General features: G+C 33.2%; 1 protein-coding gene across 1 annotated transcript in view; it reads right to left on the reverse strand.

Moving 5' to 3' along the window:
• LRPPRC (leucine rich pentatricopeptide repeat containing) overlaps positions 1-24590 on the reverse strand; it is a 106705-nt gene that overhangs the window by 47997 nt on the left and 34118 nt on the right. Inside the window, exons 13-23 of the mRNA XM_051975188.1 lie at positions 21935-22028; positions 18004-18070; positions 9030-9057; positions 6933-6990; positions 5821-5927; positions 5533-5610; positions 5187-5231; positions 4576-4689; positions 3426-3556; positions 2385-2470; positions 782-983 (exon numbers count right to left, since the gene is read on the reverse strand). Coding sequence (XP_051831148.1) covers positions 782-983; positions 2385-2470; positions 3426-3556; positions 4576-4689; positions 5187-5231; positions 5533-5610; positions 5821-5927; positions 6933-6990; positions 9030-9057; positions 18004-18070; positions 21935-22028 — 1010 coding nt within the window. The remainder of the gene's footprint in view (positions 1-781; positions 984-2384; positions 2471-3425; positions 3557-4575; positions 4690-5186; positions 5232-5532; positions 5611-5820; positions 5928-6932; positions 6991-9029; positions 9058-18003; positions 18071-21934; positions 22029-24590) is intronic.

Raw genomic sequence — 24590 nt, forward strand, 5'->3', positions numbered from 1 at the left:
ATTAATTCTCTTCCCAAAACAATAGTTGGGACTCAAGAAAACTCCTAAACACTTACAAAGAACAGCAGTATTAAAGCACATAATTGCAATAAAATGTCACATGGCCGCAAAAAGATGCTTCTACTTCATACAATTATGAATATAATTATGATGCTATAATAAAAATCCTAGAGGACATTATTTCTTATAATAATTGCAACACTTAAGACAACCCCCCAAATGTAGAGTTAGGAACAGTTTAATCTTTGTCAGATATAATTCTACTTAGTTAAAAAAAAAAAAATAAAGATAGTTGCCATTTGTGTTTTGCTTAATGATGCCAGTTCCACTTGCATTAGCTATCTTATGTGAGCTGCAGACCTACTTTATGGGCAGGTACCTTGGATCATACATCTCCATTTTACAAAAAGGAGATAGTAGGGGGGAAGGGGAACGACCAGATGAAGAGATCTGTGGGATTGCCAAGTCCAATAAAGGTTAAGTAACTTGCCTGTGGCTAGAGTCCTACTGTCCCAGGCAGGATTTGCACCGAAGACTCACCGACTCCAGTTCAACCATGTGATTTTTGGATATACTTGAAGAAAACTTGCATCAACAATATACTTTAGTAGTACAAGGGAAGCAGAATTGAAAGATGTTTTCTTTTTAATTCAAGTTATTTTCCAGAGACGATGCAAAATAAATTTACATCACCATAAATGATTTATATAGACAACCTTCCCACCTTGCAAATAACCCACTATATCCTTAAAAACCCATCTCCAAATTTCAATTAACTTACTTTTCAAGGTGAAGAGTAACCAAAGGGGAACACAAAGTGACGTTTGGTTTGGCTAACCCCAGGGTCATGATGGCTTCATGTAACTGCTTAACTGTTTCAACTTCTCCTAGGAGGGCAGCCTCATGGATGATGTGGGAAAAGAATGTTCTGTCTTTGAGAAGAATATTCTTCTCTTTTATCTCCTTTAGAATGTTAATAGCATCTACAATGAAGTAACACAAAAGACCCTTAGGTAATTTCATGTAGGGAAAACAAACTGCTATTAAAACAGCATTTCAAACCCAGCAGGAATGCAAATTCTGGTGTATAATGCCGATTTCAAGTTAATTACTACTTGCATTTCTAAACGAGACTACAATTATAAATCCACAATAGCATGGTTTTATCATTTCCCTGCAACTTTGACTACAAATTATAGATAGAAACCGTGTGCCCACTCTGCAACACATAACCTTGTACAGTGTGCCCTATAGCTGTAAGATCCTAGTAAATGGATGCTTTTATCGTTCAATGCTAACATCTGCTAAATCACACCATTGTTTCTTCAGCAGATGGCTTGTCAGGAGGCCAGATAATAAAGATGTGTTTACACTGTATATACAGCCAGACTAATGGTCTGATACCGATAGGGCCTGTTTGCTGTGTCGATACTAATTAGCCAAGCAGAGCCAATGAAAGCTTTCCAAAAGACTGAATGTTAAAACATTAGGTTCATTAAGCTTCATTAGGAAGGCAGAAACAAACATTTTTGTATATAGAATAAGTGCATTTTTGTAACATTTTTCTAATTATTATACAGACAAATTGTTTTGACCACTTTATATGCAAGTAATGAAAGTAGATTAATTTTTAAAAGCCGTTTTCAATGTTGTACATGCTCCTATGGGGAACAAAAGGCAATCTTTTTATCTTTCTCATAATGAAACACTGACTTTTGTAGCAATATGATAAATAATAAATCATGTTAGCAATTCACACATGTAAATCAAGGAAACTACAAAACCAAGACTAATATTACCAAGTGTGATTACATTATTTTTATCTCAATAAGAAACATGGGCCACAAAACGTGGGAGCAGTGAAGGAAGAGGGAGACTGCTTGATTTTTCAAGAACAAAAGCTGGGTTCAAGTGAAGATATTTTAGTGGAAGCAAGGGTTGCATGCAGATAGGGGAACTCTCAAAGTTACGATCAAAACCACTCCTAAATCAGTTTTCTATAAGGTTATATTTCCAGGTTTTATGTTCTACCTTCAAACCTTCTTAAGCAAAAACAAAGCCATTACTGTAGGCACATATACCATTTGTGCCATAAGTCATGAGCTTCCAACCAGATCCAAGCAGCAATGCTAATAAGAGCTAGCTGCAGAAATGCAAAAGGCACTGAGCTGTGCAAATGTAAATGACAAGCTTGCAAATCCATTAAAACTAATGGCCTGCACTGTCCAAGCATCTCTGGTTGAATTCACATGCAAATTTGTATGCAAAATGTTCAAGCACTTTGCAGGACATGATACACCATTAATATCAATTCACATTTTATTCCAGTGGCAAGATACTTTCACTGTCCATTTCTATTTCACAGTTAAAGGCAGTAGGCATACCTTGGAGTCGGCCATGCTTCAGCAAGACTTTGATAAGAGATACATACTTGCCCGGAGAAAGAGTAATTGATGAATCGATTCGTTCTCTAAAAATTAAAGCATAGCGAAATTTTCATAGTCAAGAATTCCTCATTTTTCTAAGTTGCAAAAGATATTCAAGTCAAACATAAAAACATGGACAGTTCTGCCTATTAGCAAGTTGCTAAGATGGTACATAGTTAGACGTTATTTTGATTTTATACTAACAAAAATAAATGACCCAAGTAAATGCTGATAGTTGTTTTGATAAAGAAACACCTGACTTCTCACAAAAGATCCCTAAAAATTTTAGTATATGGGCATTAAGTGGAGGACTATAGGTGAGATATTTTATTTGAGTGGGCAAACTTGCTTTTCATAAGGGCTCACTTGGAGGGAAATAACTAGGCAAAACAAAAATCATAACAGAAATGTTTTAAAGAAAAATTAAAATTAATAATTGACCCTATCAAGACTACAATGTCTTTTAATGGCCTGCATAAGCTAATAATCAAAAGTTGCATATACACAAAGAAACATCAACAAAAGTAGCAAAGTTTATTTCAGCTCGTTCATCATAAACATTCAAGCATAAAGACATACTTTTAAAGGTAATGAATGGATTTTTAGTGGGACAAAAATGTAAGGCAAGGTGATCATAAAGCTAACTGACAATCTAGTCACCATTGGATGTTGTTAATTCTCTTCTACAATTTCCAATTTTGACACCATAATGAGATTTCCCCTGGAAGCTGGAAAAGGGAGTGTCTGTCAACACTGGCTGCCATTTTATTGTAGCAAATAACTAAGGACAGCACCAGTTAAGAGAGAAACTGGAAAATGGACAAATAAAAGCCTTTTTAAAGATGTAGTTTGAAATGTTGGAATTTTGATGACATTAAATACTGCAGAAGAAGAGAATTTAAGACTACAGGGGAAGGTTATCAGTCAGCCTGCGTAATTCACTGAGGTTTGTGTATCAGCATAAATCTCGGTGACATGTTTCAGTGCCAGTGTACTTACACTTGCTGTTTCAGGTTCATTGCTTCTTCTATATTATCATGTCGACAGCACAGATTTATTAAAGCTGCATAACCACCGACAACCATGTCAGATTCATATTTTGTTTTTATTTCAAGAGCTTTCTGCATATTCTAAAAGGAATAAAAGAAAAAGTGAATGCAAATGTTAACAATGTGCTTGATTTTGAGCCTGCCGAGTTTCAAAATTGGTTTTATTTAACAAATTATGTTTAAACTTAAATCAACTTTACCTTTCTATGTAACATTCTATTTCATCATGAGGACATTGATAACGATTGAGTGTTTAACCAAAAACAAATTAATAAGATTATGTATACATAGATATTACCAAGTCCTAAAACAGCAAATTTTGTTTCATTTTTATCTTTCAAACAGTAAAAACAAAATAAGGAAATCTTGAAATTTAATTTAAAAAAATGAATTAAATCAGTTGAAGCCCAGTAACTGCATATATTTTCATAAATTGAAATAATCTGATTTAAAACCACCTCATATAGTATTTTTGTACTTTACATCAAGGCAAGATACCATATTATCATGTGAAACACAGTTATGACTATTTTAGTACCATGGTTCTATGACTAAACCGTACAGAACTAGAAATTCAACAAAAATCTAGTGATAGCCAACAAATTGCAGTTACACACTATAATGAATAAGAAGTACAGCTGGACGCCTGCCGAATGACGGCAAGAGCCCCTTTATCTCAGAAAGAGCTTTCTTCCAGCAGGAAAATGGAATTTCAATCCCTGCATTAACAACCTAGTAATATTTGACTTGCAAATGACTACTGCATGTATCAGTTGCTTGACAATCTAGATATAAGAGACCGGAGCCATGGCTTAAAAGGACATTTGGCATGTATGATAAACCTATCACAGCTGTTACTATCATTCACTTTGCAGATTATTGTAAACAAACTTCAGCAACCCGAAAACATGCCATTCAAGGTGTAGCAGAAATTAGTTAATCCTTCATTTAATTACTTTTTGCACTTATATTTGATTTATAACCACGATAAAAAGAAATCATAAACATTCTACTTGGCAGTTTAATATTGCTTACAAAAAAATTAAAATTCTTTAGGGAAAAAAATAGGAGTTTTTAAAAGACAGTATGATTCAAGTTACCTCTTCTGCACACAATTTTAGTATAAGTTGCTTTAGGACATCTCCTATGGGCTGGTTTTCAGTTTTCAAATTTTCAAGTTTCTGTTCTATGTCAGATAAGCTTTCCCCCAAAATCTGTGGAAATGAGATATTTACCAAAAATTATATTTCATGAGGAAATGTCAATATTTCTTTAAAAACAAGTATGTGTGCATATATTTATGTATAATATATAATACTTTATGTAACTTTCCAATTCCTCCAATAGTGTTAAGAAAATGATATATTCTATAGGATGTCACAAAACTAAAAATTTGAGAAAATAGTGCTAGGTAAAAAATGTAAAAATTGAAGTGACATTTTGGCAAAGTGAAAATGTTCCTTTCATAAATTCTTTTTTTTTTTTTTTTAAACAATGAGGACTTTTTCTTTGGAAAGCAGAACCAAAAGAAACATGCTTGTTAAGTGGTCTAATCTCTCTTTTCCCTCTTCTCTTCTACAATTCCCAAATATTAATCAAAGGAGGGAGAGAAAAAATTTACTGCTGGAATAAGTGGGCAATATAAATGTTTTCTGAGGCTGTACGCTAACTGTGGCTATTACTACATGAAAAACAGCTAAGACATACTTACTTGTGAAAGCCTTGAAGTCTGTCTATCAATCAATGAGGCCACACCCTAAAATCCAGATATATAACCATGGAATTAAAAATTAAGTAAATTTGAGTTGTAATTATATAAATTAACATTTGAAAGTTATATTGTCACTCCTTTTTATCTTTTTTTTTCCTTTTTATCTATCTTAAAAGTGAAGCTCAAAATCATCTCTAAAACATCGACAGTAGGGTATATAAAGGGACATACAGATGTTGGCTGATTTAAAAAGGTTTATTTTGTATGAAAGTACCTTGAAAACAAATTTAAATGATTTTGTAGGCATAGAAATTTATTTAAAATAGTTACTAATTCTCACACACACCTTAATTAATTCAGGAACACGGTGCCTATTTAGCAGTTTACGAATCCCTTTGTAGACGTTTTCAGGAATTTCTATATTCTGTACCAAGAGGTGGAGAAAAAATTATGAGTTTTGAAACACAACTAAACTGAAATTTGTCTAACAGAAATTATCTCAGACATAATTTAAGTCTCTAACTCTTCCATGTCATTGAGAAGTGGTCTGGTTGTACTTAAAAGCAGCAATTTCAAATCTAATAGATACATGTCAGACAGGACAGGCATTATGTTGCAAAAAATGAAATGGTACCATCTTCTTCAGCTGATGGAAGTATTGTCTCAAACGCTCCTCCTTGGCCTGTACCTCTGAGTCACTCATGCTGTCAATCAAGTGATAAAGAAAATAGCCAACAGCTTCTGTGGAAAAAAACAAGAGAAAGCATTCCACTAAAATTACTGAGACTGTCATGTTATCAAGATTAATTTATAAGAAATCATTTTGGTGTGAGATGTCACCCTGATGAGAGGCTCTGAAATGGCAACAATGATCACTGAGGCATAGAGATTATGTGGTTTGGGAGCACATATCTAACTGGTGAGTGAAAGGAATATTAATTATTTTCAGACCCAGTGACAGCTTTTCAGTACTGAATCTTACTTCAATCTATTTTTTCCTCCACCGTGTGACAGAAGTGGTACTGCCCAGGGCCTCCCACCCTTCCTTGTCCACTACTGCAAACAGTGGCCACAAATACCGTGCAACATATATGTTTTGAAGGTGAATATATCACAAAACTATTAAATGTAATATAAGGAATAAAGCACTATGATGAAAAGATTCCATAATCCTAAAGAGAGCTGGTTTATTTGTCAATGAAAAAAAACCTATATTAAAAAGGATGTTTCTAAGAACAGTAATTTTCCTATGCATTCAAGCAGAAAAGGACCAGTTTCTAATGTGTTAGAAAGATCTGAACTTTCAAGAAGGCTCTCTTTTTCTAGAAATACATACAATCACCATATAAACTTGCCTTAAATCTGTTTCTATATTTCATTATGTAAAATAAGAAAAGTATTCAATACAAAATAAAAACATTTCCAGTAAATTCTTCTAAAAGGGGAGATAGGACTCAAATCTCTGTACTATACTTATAATAAAGTATTCAATAGCAAAATGTTAACATTTAAGCTTATTAGGCGATATGAATTTTGTTATGTCTAAGGCAGGACTTTAATCATAATTTTAAAAAAAGTTGCTCTCATAAAACATTGTGATTATCATGGTGATTTATATACACTGTTTTCAAATTTCACTTTAAAAAAAGAAGCACTCAGCATTTACTGTTCTAATCCCTATAGTCCATCATTACACAGAAGAACAGATTTGTGGATAAGTTACAATCACAGAAATTGAAACGCTACCAGTTGGTCCGGAAGGTCCCTGCCAATAACGTCCATCCTTGTATAACTGTTCTGTTATCTGTTCAGAGAGAATAATAATGAATTGCAGGCCAAGAGAAACAAACAAGGGCAAATACAATCTGAAATTGAATTCTCAAAATAAAGCGTCTCTCCAGCAAGGTATTACTCTATACTGCATCATAGTAATTTAAGATGAAAAAAAAAAAAAAAAAAAAAAGACAAAGAATTTTTAGAAGCTAAATTATAAGTTTTATTTTTTTTAAGTGCTTTTAAAAAATGTTTTCAGAGGTAAGTCAATTAAAGCCATTCTGTTTACATACCACTTCCTTGAACATGCAATTATAAAGAAAAATAATCTATATATAGCTCTTATGAATCTTGTATTCATAAATGATTTGGGATTTCTATAAGACTACTTATATGTTTACAAGTTACATGTTAAAAAATGCATCAACTTGCAGCATCAGTTTCAATTATGGTTTGTGTTAATCATTTGGAACACACTGCTTAACAGTTTAAATAAAATTATTAACATTAAATAAAACATTAATTAAATATTAAATAAACATTAAATAAAACAATGTGTGGGAAAGAGTCATGTGAAAATCATCACCATTTTAGTATATAGGAAAACTTTTAATGTATTTCACTTCAAAGGGCTGAAAATGTCAGAGCTTCATGAATAAGGAATGGTCAAAACAACACAGATTAAAAAAAAGTAGGATGCCTATGTTTATTAACGTTTCTTTCTACAATATTATTTTACTCTTCAATAGAAACTATAAAAGTCCAAGAAATTCACACTATGTAATAAACTAACATAAGGCTGAAATGAAGAAAGCTAACTACTTTAGCTTCACTGTTATAGATAGTCGACTGCTGTATGCCAATATATCGATCTATCTCTACAGAAAATGCTCTGCAATACTTTCTATTTACTTTCAAAATATCAAAGTAAACACAATAAAAATAAAAATGCTAAAGACAAATGGCAAAAGCAACTATCATATTTGGGAAGACAATTTTTAATCTTTATAAATCTTGTCTATGTATGGCTCATAACTGCTGTTTTATCCATTTTGCCTTTATATTTTTTGTTTTGTGAATTAAGTACAAAATTGTACTCTGTTAATGAGCTAAATTATATATTTCTAAATAATGTTAGAGCCAACTAGCATCATTTAAAAACATGAAAATCACATACCATGTTTAAGCATATTACACTACAAAAGTCACATATTTTACTTATAACAGTTCTGTTAATACAACTATATATTTCAAGCTATATTGATGGCTGTTGATAAAAATTGTATTTAAATAACATTTATTGCTGATAAATGAAGAATTTACATGCATCATTTCATCTGCATAACTACCCTGAGAAGAGGGAAGTGCTTCAAATATCAATATATTATCATATACTAACATTATAATATATAGTATCATAGTTGTTTTACATGAGAAAACAGAAACTGAGAAGTGCTGGATGACTTGCTCATAAATACATAGGTGGTAGATGCCACAGGACCTAATCCAGGACACTTGGGCCTCTGGCCCTTTGAGGAGCAGACTCACCAGTTCTCTCAGTACAGAAGTGACTATGCTATGGATTGACACAGCCATGGATGGCCTTTGTTACTACTGGGGCCATTCTTGCACCTGCCCTGAGTCAATGTTCAGCTGCCCCAAGCTGAGGGCAACGTGGAGAGACCAGCTGGAAATTGAAGACCAGTTTCCCGGTTCTGACCCATGCTTTGGGGCAACTCTTAGAGACTAAGCTGGAGAAGGTGATGGCCTAAACTGACAAAGGAAATTTCCATCTAAGGGAATTCCCTTCATGAATGACATCGCACAGGTCTAGTCTAGTCTCTATGCTGTTGTTATTTCCATACTCAAATTCAAATCCATCTTCCAGTTAGAAGAGGAAATACCCCTACTGGGAGTAACCAAAAAGAAGCCTTATTTCATCATCCAATTTGTGTTCAAAATTACTTATTTCAGAATTCAAATTTTAAAATTTACAAAAAAAAAAAAAACATGTAATATTTGCTTTCTTCTTGATGGCATATGAAAGCTTACAGAAAAATTAAGACTTACCTTGCTCCAAAGATTGATATCACCAGACCTGAAGAGGGCAGCAGAGGATAATGTATTATCAAATAAGTAAATAATTTGATTTTCTTTCTGAACATCAAATATAATACCAGAAACATAAGTCACTCAAAGTAATGCACATACCAAAAATAAAGACTTGTTACAATAAATATTTCTAAATAACAAATATGTTAAATCTCAGACAAAATTCCAGAACAAAAGAATTGAGAAAATCCTTTAGAAATGCTGAAACTAGATTTGAAAAGCATAGCTAAGAAAGTACTAGCAAAATAGGACAGTTTGAATAATTCCCCTGAAGATCTAATCTTTATGACTAATTCCCTCTAAATTTCAAATTTTATAATTGTTAATTTAATTTAAAGTTTTCTTAGTAAATAAATGATTCAGACAAAAATCAAAGTGCCATTAAGTATGTATTCATATTTAATGCCATTAAAAGAGAAGCACAGATAATGTTAGCTGAGAGGGCAGGATTAGTTGCTCTTTTAATTTTGAAATGTAAAATATCAAAGAGACAACTATGAGAATTTACCATGAGTCTGTTGAAAGTATTTTCAGTCAACAAACACTTATTACATTCCTAATATATTTCAGGTTCTATGCTAAGCCCTGTGGATACAAGAAAGGCAATGACAAAGTGCCTGCCTTCCAAGAACCCACGTTCTAATAGAGAAATATTTAAAAGTATAAAAGGGAGGGGTGGTTTCAGAAGGAAGGCCCTAACAATGGGCAGACCATGAAAAATTTTGAGCAAGTGGGAAGCTGAACTTAGATGAGAAGGATCACTCTAAACATGCCAAATGACCAATGAAAAGACCCAAAGTGGGAAGCAGCCCTTGCAATCAAAGACTTTTTCCTTATGTAGAATTCATTTGTGAAATAGTTTTCTCACTTTGAAAACTCATTCTACATTAACTATTTACTAAAGGCCATTAAAAAAAAAACCCAAGGTCCTGACTTCTAGCCTATGTACTGATACTAAGTATTCTTTTTCAATACCTGGAATACAATATTTAATGGGGTGAACTCTTGATTTTTTAATTTTGATTTATACCCCATCTATTTTTTTTTGGCTGTGAATATTGTATTTCCTGCCCTTCCCTGGGCCTACCACCAAATAAACAATTCATAGCTTTCCTCAAGGCTTGGACCTGTCTCCAAAATTATTTTTTATTTACTTGCAGACACTTATCTGTAAAAATGTATCCCTCTATCGAAAATTATCTTCTTCAGGGGAGGAACTATTTTACTTCTGTTTTTGCTTTCTCAGACTCAACAATGCCTAGCATAATTTAGAAACTTAAATGCTTGTAAATCATCTATTTCACTATAAAGAAGGTAAAAGAACTACTTCCCCCTTTATAAATCATCATTTTCTTAGAAAACAGATGACAATCTTATTTCCTTAATGATTAAATAGTTAAAATTCAAAAATTTTCCAATACTTGCCAATGGAAATACAATTTTTTTTTTTTTTTTTTTTGCTGAGGCTATTGGGATTGTGACTTGCCCAGGGTCACACAGCTAGGACATATTAAGTGTTTGAGGCCAGATTTGAATTCATGTCCTCCTGACTTCAGGCCTGGTACTCTATCCACTCCACTAACTAGGTGGCCCTACAATATTTTTTTAACACCTTTTCTGGACTTTTCTTACATTTATAGAACTCATGAGGAAATATACTGTGTTTTATAACTGGTATGTAACATCATTGCAAAAAAAAAAATGTATAGACCATTGCATTTCCATCTTGTGGCAATACTGAAGTGAATTCTTGTACAAAAATCTTGATTTCTCCTACACTATCAGCTATCTATAAATTATTATTAGGAACATTGTTGAGTCCTCTATGTAAAAACAGAAAAGCCACGTTTATACTGCTTAAAAGTATCTCTCAACAAGGAGAGTTCTAGATGTTGATGGGGCAATCTTAATCCTATTTCCTTTTCTATTCTATTAAGTTTTATGTCTTAGGAAAGGAAAAGAATACAAAAAAATTATAAAGGACAAAAGAAATGTTTGCATGTGACCAGGAAAAAATTACCCTACTTTTAAAGAAAAAAGCTTCTTTCCTCTATCTCTAAAAAGACTCCAAATAAGTTTAGGGGTAAAAAATAATAGTATGAGGGGAAGCTAAATGGCACAGTGGACAGAATACCAGTCTTGAAGTCAGGAGGGCCTAAGTTCAAATCTGGCCTCAAAAACTTACTACTTCCTAACTGTGTGGCCTTGGGCAAGTCACTTATAATAATAATGGTATATTTTGATGATTTAATATAAAATGTTATTTTACATTACAGTTTCACTCCCTTTGTTGTATGGAATATGAATAAAATTCGTCAAAATAAACAAAAAAGACTAACCATGGAGAAAGGAAGGTAGAGAAGGCAAGAGAGAAAGAAGAAAAGGACTGAAAAGCTGTGACTAAACATGGAATGTGATCAAACATAGAATGATCAAACATGGCCTGAAGATAAAATGATTAAATATTCTTTCTCCCCTTTCTTTGCAGAGGTGGGAGATTAAGGCTATGGAACAATACACCTGGTGTTAGGCTCTTAACATATTATATTCCCCATCTTCATTAGTTTTTATTCTCTTTTACAAGGGATGGCTTTCTAGATAGAAGAGATGTATTTTCTGAAAATAAATGACATAAAGATAACATTGAAATGTGAGACAATCAAAACCCTAAAATTTCAATCTACATGAACAATGTGGCAACTGTGACAATGGATGGATGGAAATAGTGCAGGAAGGAGTCACTGTGGGAATACAGTTCTATTAATACACTATTATTGGTAGAACTGTGAAAGGTCTAATCATTCTGGAATGCAATGAATATATCATGAGGCTTTGCCCTAGAAATCCCACTGCAAAGCAGTAGCAATCAATGGCAAAGAACCCCGTAACTTCCAGATTTATAAGCAATACTTTATATCTCAAAAGAATTAGAAACAAAGTAGATGTCCCTCTAGTAAAAATTGGCTAAGCAACTTGTGTAAAACAATGGTTTAGGTTATTACTGTGCTGTAAAAAACAACAGATATGATCAATATAGAGAAACGTAAAAAAAACATATTGAGGCAGTTTAGTAAGTACAATCAGGAAAATATTTACAACAACAACAAAAACACCTGGAAACTAGTAATTAAGTCTGCTCCAAAAAGGTGCCTCCTAGACTTCATTTCACAAGTGAGAAACTATGAGTACAGAATACTATATATATGTACTCATAAATTTTGCTGAATTTTTTATTTTTTTATGCCATTGCAATAAATTGATTTAAAAAAATGAAAAAATTAAATATCAAAGAACCACACCCTCTGTCATATTAATAAAGCTACAATGGAAATAGTCCCCTAAAGGAATTTACAAGCTCCCTAAGAATGAATATAGCAATATAGTGGCAAGACCTATGTCACTGATATAGAGATTAGGAAATAACCTCTACAAATAGGCCAAAACCCTCCCAACAACTCAGAGAGTCTCAACAGCAGCCTAGAACACCAAGTTAAATGTCTTGCCCATGACCACAGTAGGATACTTCAGAGAAAGGACTTGAATCCATATCTTCACTGGCTACAATGTCAGTTCTATCCACTATGCCATGTAGGCTGCTTCTCAAGGCAATAGAGAGCAAACAGTCACAAAACTTGAGTGTCTCCTTTATCTCAAGGATCCCACTGTTAGCAGTTTTTTCTTTTAAATATCAAAACCTTCTTGGGCATAAAAATATCCACAACTATTTGTAGTTTGAAGGGGAAATTTCTATCACTGAAGCAATACCTCATTAAACCTCCTACTATGTGTCAGGCACTATGTTGGGGATACAAAAAAGAGGACAGTCCCTTCCCTCAAGGAACTTGTAATCTAATAGGGGAAACAATAAGCAAATATGTACAGATCAGCTACATTTAATAAATAGAAAATAATTAATGGAAGTTAAGCATTAGAATTGAGAGAGGCTGGGGGAAAAAAAAGATGGCATTTTAGTTGGAATGAAAGTAAACTAAACCAAAGGAACACAGGAAGGTCGGTAAGTGGAACAGAAGACAAAAATGGTTCAGTTTTAGATGTGGGGGACAGTCAGGGAAATGTCCAGAGCTAACATTCTATGTCTTGGTGAGAAATCAATATTTGGGGCAGAATAGAGGTCCTATAGATTCAAGCCACCTGTCTGAAGTGCAAATACCTCTGGACTAGTTCTGCAGAAATACCAAGTGGGGGGCCCTAGTGCAAGCCAAGTATGGCTGGAGCCTTAGCAGGAACCAGTGACTTTCAACTCCTGGGCTGTTTGCTGAGTTGGGATTTGAGTCCAGGAAGACACAGGGAACCTGGGCTGGTTGTAAACACCAGGCCCAGCATAAGAAAGGACCAGGACCCAGAGACAGCAAAGTCAACAGGGCAGGGATGCTGCTGGCTGTGGGCACTGGCTGTGGGCACTTGCAGGGGGGTTAGCTCTTGTTTGGGGTTCCTGGTCAAAGGGGAGAAATGCTGCACTATTGAACCATATTACGGAAACAGGGAAGACTGATGTTTATCTTCAGAGGGGGACAGTTAAAGTTAAAAAAAAAAAAAAAAAAAGTTCTACCTCAAAGAATAATGTGAAACAGTTCCATCCATGTCCAAAGAGAATTTATAGAAGAATTCAAAAAGGAATTTTAAAAGAATTTAAAAATTAAATGAGAGACCCTAAGGAAAGACTAAACTAAATAATAAATAAATTAAAACCATCCAAGAAAAATAATAGGAGGCAAGAGTTTCAAAGATGAAAATAATTGTTTGAAAATTAGAATTGAGCAAGGGGAAGCCAGTGAAGCTACAAGAGAGAAATAAATAACAAAACAATATAAAGAATGAAAAAACAGAACAGACTATGAAACATCTTATAAGAAAAACAACAGCTCTAGAAACAAATAAAGAGATAATATACGAAAAACTGGATTGCCAAAAAGTTATGACCAAAAAGAGAACCTTGACACAATAACACAGGAAATAATTCAAGAAAATTTTCATGGACTGATAGACCATGAGGGGTAAGTAAAAAAGAAAAAACCCACTCATCATTCTCAAAGAGATCCTTTATGGAAAACACACAGAACACTGCCAAATTATGAAATCCCCAGATGACAGAGAAAATTTTTAAAACAATATATTGGAACTACAATTAGAATTGTATGAGACTTTTTAACAGTCACAATAAAAGACTGCAAGTCTTGGAATCATATCTACCTACAATCCAAAGAACTAGGCCTGTGGCCAAAAATATTATATCTAGCAAAATTATCTATTAAAAAATGGAAATCCCATGAACTTGCAGATTTTCAGCGTTTTCTTCTATCAACCGAACCTGAACTTACCAGAAAATTTAAGATATAAGAGCCAACATCAAAGATCAATTTTAAGGAACTCAACGTGGACAACAGTTTATTTAAACATGGACAAACTATTTATGGTTTTTTTTTTTTAAAACATGGGAATTGTATACTAAATGTTTAAAATTAACAATAGGGTAGCTCAAAATAAAGATTAGTAGGGTTATGGTAAAAAATAGTAATCATGTTATACAAATGAGGTGCAGAGGAAGAATAGACACAGAGGCATTAGAGAGGGGAGGAGGGCAGAATTCTAAAAACCTAATCACTTTGGGAATGGATTAAATAGGCAACACTACATACATACCATGAAGGGTATAGCATGCTCCAACATAAGGAGGGAGGGATGGAAGGATGGGGAAGCAAAGGCTGAGTAAAGAATACAATGGAGGGATCCCTGGCAAGGGGGGATTTTAGGAGTTACGGAGCAGAAAAGGCAGGAGAGCTAGCAAAGATCAGTGTGTGTGTTTATCTACATAAATGTATATAAATATATTTTCTTAATTGTAATTTATTTGGGATGGGAGAGGAATGAAAGGGAAGGAAAGAATAAAATAAGGTGCACAGTAGAGAATCAAGGAACAATTTACAAGGAAGTAAAGAAAAAAATGGGCAGTCATAAATATAATTTCTTCTATTCTTCTACTAATACATATACATTCTTAATCGGTAGTTTGCTGTTATATTATGAATCCTCCCTGATGTTCTGCTGGGCACAGCAGAATTATGTTCTTTCTCTTTTTTTTTTTTTTTAACTTTTTCAAATAAAATTATTTTTTAAAAAATCCACAAAACATAAGGTAATATGGAAAAAACTGCATCCCATGTTACACAAAAAGATCATCACAAGGGTACATTAACAACTTCATATTTTAAAAAATCCAATTCAGCTTGGGAAAGAGATGGAAAGGGATAGAATGTATATTATATTTGTCAACTTTTAATTCATTTGCTTCTCTTACACTAAATGTAGACGATTTTGTATATGCCTTCTCAGCAACCAATTTTGTGTGTTAGATCATTTCTAAGTTATACAATTTTAAAATTACAAAAAGGAACAATAACTTGATAGGTCAATAAGTGAGTAGAATAGCACTGTGATTTTGATTCCCTATTCCATGCCACTAAAGATAGTCTGTTTCAGAAAAACTTTTAAGAGCTAAAAGTTTTGATAAATTTTGCAAAGCAAAATTTTATTTAATATCCCAAATAAGTGACATTGTTACTAATTGTCAATAAATTGCTCTCAAACATGTGAACATCTAAGGCAAATTGAAAATACATACTCAATTTGACTTGGGAGAATAACATTCTTAATCCAATAATAAAGGTCTATGATCAATAAGTCATACTTAATTTAATATTTATAGGATCCCTACTGTCATTTCTGTACTCTCTTCATTGCAGCAGGTCATAAACCCCTCCTTACTTCACATGGTTTCCTAAGCTAATGAGGCAATAGCATAGTTATTTGATGGCCAACCTTTTGAAAACAATCCAAAACTCAAAACCTTTCCAGCTGTGCATGGCTAACCAGATATTGGCTAGATCACATATATAGCAAAATGAGGCATTCAAAATGAATAGGGCTAGGGTATAAGCCAATGGCTTGGTTTTAAAAAAAAAAAGGCTCCTGACCAAATGAAAACTTTTACTCAAGGGGATGAAAAGATTTAGGACAGACTACATTTACCCTAAAGCTATACAACCACTCCAAAGTCTTAAAAACGGGAAATTTTTGTATTTGACTTGTAGCTGAAAAATAAACAGAATAAGATACAAGAATCATTTTTACAAATAATAACAGAAATAATAACATCCTGAAGATTGACAAAGGACATATTTTACAAATATTGTTAAAGTATATTAGCACAGATGTTCAGAAATATGCAAATTGGCCTTGGCAAATCTGGATGAAGCCCTAGAAATGGTCCACATATCCACAGTGACTGAACCTATGATTTAACTTATTGGGGGGGTCATTCTTAAGAAGAAAACTCCCCTCCTACAAATGAACACTTTCTTTCAGATGGATGGTAACATAAAGCAGGTGTCTCTGCTTTACATGAAGTAGTTAAAATCAGATTAAAATGTATTAATCTAATAAAATAAGTAATATAAAACATACAAAATTATACTTTAAAATTAAGTTTAACCTGTGATGGCCTGCAGGGATCTGACTTGGCCCCTATTTTTATTTGAATCTGATTTCAATGGCTTAGAGCACAACTAGTGCTGTAGTGTGTATCAGGGACAGGGTTTGAAGGTTTTCAAGGCTTTGTGGCCTGCTTTTTATCTAGAGACATGTAGTCACATTAAGCTCCATAAAAGAAACATAAATGTAACAAAATGCCAATATGTCTAATAAGGAATAGCTCCTTAACTGTCTGAAAAATCTATTTTAGTATAAACCATTTAAGTGGTTTTCCTATTATTTTATGGAGTCAGAGATATATGTGAAGGCTTACATAAACTGACAAAAAGGAAAAACAAAAATCAGAAAAACAATGTAAAAAACAAAAAGAAAAAGTTGAAATTGTTGTAATAAGCCTGGCTACAAATAAGAACTATGCCAATGAAGCTCTCTTAAGGGAGGATTGAAAATATTCCATATAACATTGGATTTAGCTGACATGCTAGTCAGTTTTGCTAAAGTGTTTGCGGTCTCTGTTTTCTGACTTATAAGGAACAGAAAACTCTGGAAGAGGGCAGAAGAAAAAATATGATGGGAAAAGTAGAAAATAGTAATTCTTACCACCCCCAAAACAATGACTTTTAAGATTCTCTTAAATGCACTGTGGTTCAAGATAGAATCCCCAAAACTTAAGCACAAGGCCTGGAAACACAGCAGATGCTTAATAAACGTTTACTTATTGACTTGGGAAAAGAATTAGACTTCAAGCCCAGGAGGCCTGGCCTTCATACTTTGAATTCAGGTTTTTCACCACACTGACTCCTATGAATCTTTTAAGAACATTACTCCCCTTATTTAAGGTATCCTGTCCTTACTCAAGAAAATGACCTTAAATTGTAATTTCTAAGTCCTTCTTATTCTTAGCTAACCACACTGTTGGGCACCAAGCTTCCAGTAGCCTTCAGTTCACAGTTAAAAACTGCATTCCTTCAACTATAAGTTCTGGCAAGCCCCCTCAATTCTTCAAGTGGTCAAATGGCTATGGAAAAATATAGTAATGCAGAAGTGGTCTCTGAGAAGAGCCAACAACAATCATGAAGTATATATATTCTTGCTCACACAAGAGATCTTCAAGTCTCTTTGGCTCAGGATAGGGAGAAGAGGATTGCAGTAAGAGAAAAAATATTTCAAAAGGGAGAAATGGAAACATAAGCACAAAACACTCCAGATTAGATAACCCACAATTAAAAGTTGCTGAAGTTCTTGTGACAATACAAGTTAACATTACTTAAATGGAAATTTTCTTCATCATAGGATGATTTTGCTAAAACCATGCTATTAAAACTGGAAAAATAAGAGTTCTAAAATTGACTACTATCTGAAGGAGATGTTCAAAGACCCCAGAATAAGACAGGATTCACAGACTCTCAAGTGCCCAACTTACCTCCTAAAGCCTAAAATCAGACTGCCTCTAAAAGAACTCAATTCCATTGATGATTTAGATGATGTCACTGAAAAAGAAGAGTTTCATTAAATCCCAAGAGAAAAAACATAGCACACTAAATTTTAAATGTTTCCAAATATGTTTATATTTGTTAATTATCAATGTTTACTTTTAAAGTTTTGATTCCTTAGGAAGATTAAAAAAGCTTTCATGAAAAATCATTAGTAATGATGACACACCCTTCAGTTTGTATTCTTAAATATTCATATTATACTTACTCATACACATTATCCAAAGCAAATAGCAAATACCCACTGTAAATGGAATTAACAAATAAAAGTAATAGTAAATCAAAAAACAACTTCCTGTTCACGTGATAAATGGTAAGTGCTAACTGGACCACTAAGGAAGCACTAAGCAGAGTCCCTGTCCTCAGGGAGTCTAAAATAGAAAATGCTAAGAAAGCATAATGAAAACCCCAAAGCCAAAATAAAAACAAAACAAAAATAAAACTCATTATCCTTTCAATTTGTTTTTCACTGAGGCAGTTGGGGTTAAGTGACTTGCTCAGGGTCGCACAGCTAGGAAATATTAAGTGTCTGAGATCACATTTGAACTCAGGTCCTCCTGACTTCAGGGCTGGTGATCCTATGCACTGCGCCACCTCACTGCCCGCTGTCTCTTCTACTTGAAGATGATTAAGTCAGTAGAATATATATTCTGAATTTCAAAATATTGGTGATGTTTTAGGCCATTTGGCCATTTACTGAACCTTCTATAAAGACTTGCTCAATGGCATGCATTCTTGGTCTGCAAATATAAAGTAGATTTAGCCAAAGTTAATTGGCCCAAACTGACCTCTCACTTCTCTGAAATTGTACTGTCTTTTGTCATTCATTTTTGTACTTAGGTCAATATGGTACAATATAGTTGTTTTTAGTGTACCTGTCTTATTTTCCAATAGATTGTAAACACTTAAAACTTTTTTTTCTATCTTTTGCATTTCTCCACATCACATTCTATTCAGAAAAAGCAGATTTGAATTTTAAATTCAATTACTTAATACTTGCAAAGACTAAAATATAGGTTTTAAATTATTTCCTGATCTTGCAATCAGTTTATCTTATATCCAAATGATCTTGCATGTTTTGCTATGTTTTGTTTTTGCTGCGGCAGTTGGGGTTAAGTGACCACATTTGAAGTCAGGTCCTCCGGACTTCGGGGCTGGTGCTCTCTATTCATGAGCCACTTAGCTGTAGCAATCTTGCATGTCTTTAATTGAAATGTTACTACTGAATGATTAGAGAAAATGGAATAATTCGAGAAAAGTAGACTTCATGGAAAAAAATTTTGAGAAGTTACTAATAAAATATTCTGCATAGAAATTCTGCTAGTTCTAATCCTACAACTACTATAAAATATAGTTCTTAAAATTCTTAAATGAAGTCAGGCACTTTAAAAAAATATCAGTTAATTAACAATTGCAAAAACAAAATAGATAACATGACTAAAACATTGTTTCTGTGCTTCCAATGTACACACAATATATTCCCTGCTTCTTTCCCTTATTCAAATAATTTAATTCCTATTTTTTAAAAAATGGTTCTTTTTCATTTCAAACATGGACATCTATAGAATTGGCAGAATTTTTTATAATAGAAAACAACTAAATTACCTAAAATTCACCAATCTTTAATCAAATTGGTTCAAAATTTAAAAATATTCTGTATATTACAAAAATGAAAATAAAAGGATATATAGTCTGATTTTTTTAAGGGCTTCAGCATACACTTTGGTAATCTCTTGAATATAGCATGGCATACTGTAATTTCTGTTCAACAAGTACTCCAAAGCAAAGCTCCAAATACACCAAATATTTATAGTAATTTTTTCCGTGAGAGCTAAGTAGAGGACACTCAATTGAGAATGACTAAACAAATTTTGGTAGATGAATAAAATTAGAAATATTAGTGTGAGGTTATACTGTAACCTATTTAACATGTAAAGGACTGCTTGCCATCTGGGGGAGGGGAAAATCGGAACAGAAGTGAGTGCAAGGGATAATGCTGTTAAAAATTACCCTGGCATGGGTTCTGTCAATAAAAAGTTATTATAAAAAAAAAAGTAGAAAAAAAATGGGTATACTGAGCTCTATTATAGCTCTTCCTTCTCAAATAATAATAAACATTGCAATTTCAAATAAAAAAAAGAAAAGAATTATTAGTGTGCTTTAGGAATTGATGAATATGATCAACACCAAGAAATATGGTAAGGCTTACATGAATGGACCAAAAAACAATATATGTAATGACAATATAATATAAAGAAAAATCACAAGAACAAAAAAAGCAGGGGAGGGATGGGCAGCAGTACTTGATGCAGTGGACAGAGCACCAGCCCTGAAGTCGGGAGGAGCAGAGTTCAAATCTGGTCTCAGACACTTAACACTTCCTGGCTATATGACTCTGGACTAGTCATTGAACCCCAATTGTTTCAGCAAAGAAAAAAATAAACAAACAAAACACTAATACTACAAAATTACAAAGAACATGTATGGTCCCAAAGAAGAAGAGAACCAATGGTCTTGACTCCTCTACAGAGGTGAAGTTGGGAGTGGAATAAAGGTTTCCCCAGATATGAAGAACATAGCCTACATGGTCACATTTTTCAAATATATTGGTCAGTTTTGTTGATTTCTCTCTCACTCTTTTTATTAAAAAAACAAAAAATCTTTTAAAGGATAGCTAATCATGGAAAAAGGAGGCACATAAGAGTCATGTAAGCAAAAGATTTCAATAAAATTTTTTAAAATAATAAAGCATAATGAAAAGACGATTGGATTTTGAATCCTAATAGAAGGAATTAAATCGTACTTCTGCAAATAATTATAAGCTATGTGACCTCCTCAGAAAAAGCTTCTCTGTGAGATTCTCTCTCTGTAAAATGCTACCTGCTTGATGGAACGGTGAGGATAATAATTCTGCAAACTTTAAAAGAAAAGTGAAATTACTATAACTATAATGCCTATTTGCTAAAATGATTACACCAGGGATAACAATAAACTTTTAAAATTAAGTTCTTAAGCATTATATTCATTCTATCAAAGAATAGACCTAATATAACAAAACATCTTCCCTTAAGTAATGCTCAGGATTAATATCACTATCCCCATTTGACCTATTTTATAGGTACATTTATCCCCAAAGATATTTCACTATAAAACTGAATACAATGAATTCAAATTTCTGAGGAGCCATAGACAATAAAGAATTACAACATGCAAAAATAAACAGGAAAATTTAACACTCATCAATGTATCTTTTTAAAAAATCAAATTTTGCTGTGTGACCCTGGGCAAGTCACTTAACCCCAATTGTCTCAGCAAAAAAAAAATAATAATAATAATCAAATTTCATAGCACAAAATATTTCTAAGAAAGGCTACTGTACTTCAAAATATTAATTTTTCCACAGTGTGCAAGATACCTCTTTGTAATAAAAGCTAAATTTCACATATACTGCTGAAAGTAAAATCACTTCATATCACTCAACTTATCACTATATTTCTCATTTTATGGGTAAATAATTAGCTATCTCTAAACATTGTCAGACTATTTCAAAGAAGGTAAGATAAATTTTTTTTTTTAAATCATTTTGAAGATTTTTTTACTCTTGCTTAATGAAACTGGTATGGACAGGTCACCCTTCCTAACTTTTAGATCATACAAATAACTTTGAAGGGAACATAACAAATGGCATTACATCTGTTTTTCTTAAATGAGGAAAACTAGTGCTCAGAACAATTCAAAATACCTCAATGAGTGAAATCCACTCTTCCTTGCCTAGTATTCCTCTGAATTACTTAATATTGATGCTGTGGAGTAGAATAAAATACCCTATTTACTTTGGTTGTAGAAAAATACAATACTTACATAATGATAAAACACGTTCAAGGTTTCCTTTTAGTGCTTCATTCCTCAATTCAGCTAAATCAAATATGTTGTCATTAATTGGACACCCATTTTCCTATAGATGTAAGTAATTATAAAAAATTAATTTTCGCAGCTAACAACAAGGAAGACTTTGATATACAATCTCCACCTTGTAATTGAACGAAACATTTTATCAATTAATACAGAGTTTAACAAAAAAAAACTATAACTCTAATGCCTATTCGCTAAAATGATTACCCCAGGGATAACAATAAACTTTTAAAATTAAGTTCTTAAGTGTTATATTCATTCTATCAAAGAATAGACCTAATATATTATAACAACACATCTTCCCTTAAGTGATGCTCAGAATTAATATCACTATCCCCATTTGACCTATTTTATAGGTATATTTATCCTCAAAGATATTTCACTATAAAACTGAATTCAATGAATTCAAATTTCTGAGGGGCCATAGACAATAAAGAATAAAACATGCAAAAATAAACAGGAAAATTCTAGATCCAGTATTCTTGTACATAGGAGGTTTACTCAACACCTACCCAAAAATTATACGGATAATACATGAAGGCTATTGATGGGTTTAGAAAGTTTTCTTTATCAAAAGTGAGGTAATATACAATATATACTTCTGTAGACAATTGTAACTGCATTATTCTTAATGTCCCATTAATCTCCCAAAGATCTAATACTAACATTCTGTATTGATGTATTCTGTATTGCTGAGGGAAAGGACAAGAATAATATAACACCATTTGGTATTAAATGACTTATTTTACTTAATAATTTGGATTGTCCAATATTTCATTGAAACCTTAAATACAATATCTGGCTCTCCTACTGAAAAGAAAAATAAATTGCAATAATCACCTCCAATGTCATCTGTTCCATGAAGCTTAATACAATCTACTTCCTTTTCCCCATGCCATCAGTACTCAATTTGCCCCTCACATTTCAACTTTGTTTAGATTCCTTTAATGTACTTATATAATAAATAATAGAGCTATTATTTTTTTAATTTATTCTCTACTATGCAGTAAACTCAATGAATGGCTTCACTAATCTTGGTACTTGCTTTTACTGTTTATATGACAACATATACTTGTAAATGTATAGCACAAGGATGTTTCCTAACACATCTTTCTTACCTGTTAAGATTCCTGCTTCCAATCCATTAATTCCCCATCTATCATTCTATTGCTCCCCATTTCCACTTCTGTGCTCTAAGTTCTCTCAGTAACCTGTCTTTCAGATTAATTCTGTTCACTTCCATGACCCAATCAAAATCCTGGTAGCTGTTGTCTGCAACTCTCCAGGTCATTCTTTTTTTTTCAATGAGTTCAGTATATGGCTCAGTTTCTGTCTTTTCCAAAACTCATGCCCTCCTCTTACGGGATTTCAATATACATAATGGCTTTCCCTCAAATAGCTTTTAACTATTCATTTACTCAAATTACTCACTTCTTATGACATACTTGCCATAGCCATACACAAAGATGGTTATAACTCCTGATCTTGCCTTCACCCACAAATATATTACCTCCATGTTCAAGAATTCTGAGCTATCTTTCTCTGATCATTATCTACTGATTTCAGAGCTCTCCTGGTTCCCTTACCAACCTTCACTCTTCAACAACATTGTGACCTCCAATTCCTTAATCCCTCAATTCTCTCTTAGGTCATGTCCCTTGCATTAGCCACTTTCTTCTTTCCCCATCTTGATTCCTTGGTGAACCAATTCAACTCAACACGGTGCTCATCTTGAATCTATAGCCTCCTCATCAAACCCTGTGCCAAGCATCAATCTTGGATTGCTCCCACTACTCATTAAAAAATAAGGTAGAGCAAATTACACAACCATCCTGATTCAGTTCATTACAACTTTATATTGACCCTCAACTGGACCCTTACTGTTGCTAGGCAATTTTATTATACCTGCATTATCAATAAGTCCATCCTATACTTCATAATAGATTCTTCCGAACCTTTTCATCCTATCTAAAATCTTTTGTGGATCCACCTCTTCCCATCTTATCAATTAAGCTGCCTCTTTCCCCCTCTTTTTTATTTCATATCACTCATATGCTTTCTGTCACTATCTCTTTAACTCTTGTTTTTACTTATTACCAAACCTCTTCTTCTCATTAGAACAATCCCATTCCTTCCCATCTCCTCCAAAAGAATGCTCCATAATGTCATCTCTATCACCTATTTTCAATCTCTTCTTATCTAATAGCTCCTGCCCTGCTGCTATAAACATGGCTTCATCTTCCCAATTCTAAAAATCATCTCATTTCATCCCTGCTAACTACCACCCATTATCTTTTCTATCCTTCATGACTAAATTCCTTAAAAATAACATCCACAACAAGTACCTATCCTTTCTTTCCTCTCACTTTCAAACCTTGACAATCTGGCTTCTGACCTCATCATTCCACTAAAACGATTCTCTCCAAAGTTACCAACAATCTCTTAATTGTCACACTCAATGACTTTTCTCAATCCTTATTTTCTTCTCTGAAGCCTCTGACCCTGCAGATCACTTTTTTTCTTTACATTTTTGGGACAACATTCCATCCTGGTTCTCCTCCTACTACTCAAATACTCCTTCTCAAGTTTATTTTGCTGGATCCTC

This window comes from Antechinus flavipes, chromosome 2, assembly GCF_016432865.1.
Source record: "Antechinus flavipes isolate AdamAnt ecotype Samford, QLD, Australia chromosome 2, AdamAnt_v2, whole genome shotgun sequence".
Lineage (NCBI taxonomy): Eukaryota > Metazoa > Chordata > Mammalia > Dasyuromorphia > Dasyuridae > Antechinus > Antechinus flavipes.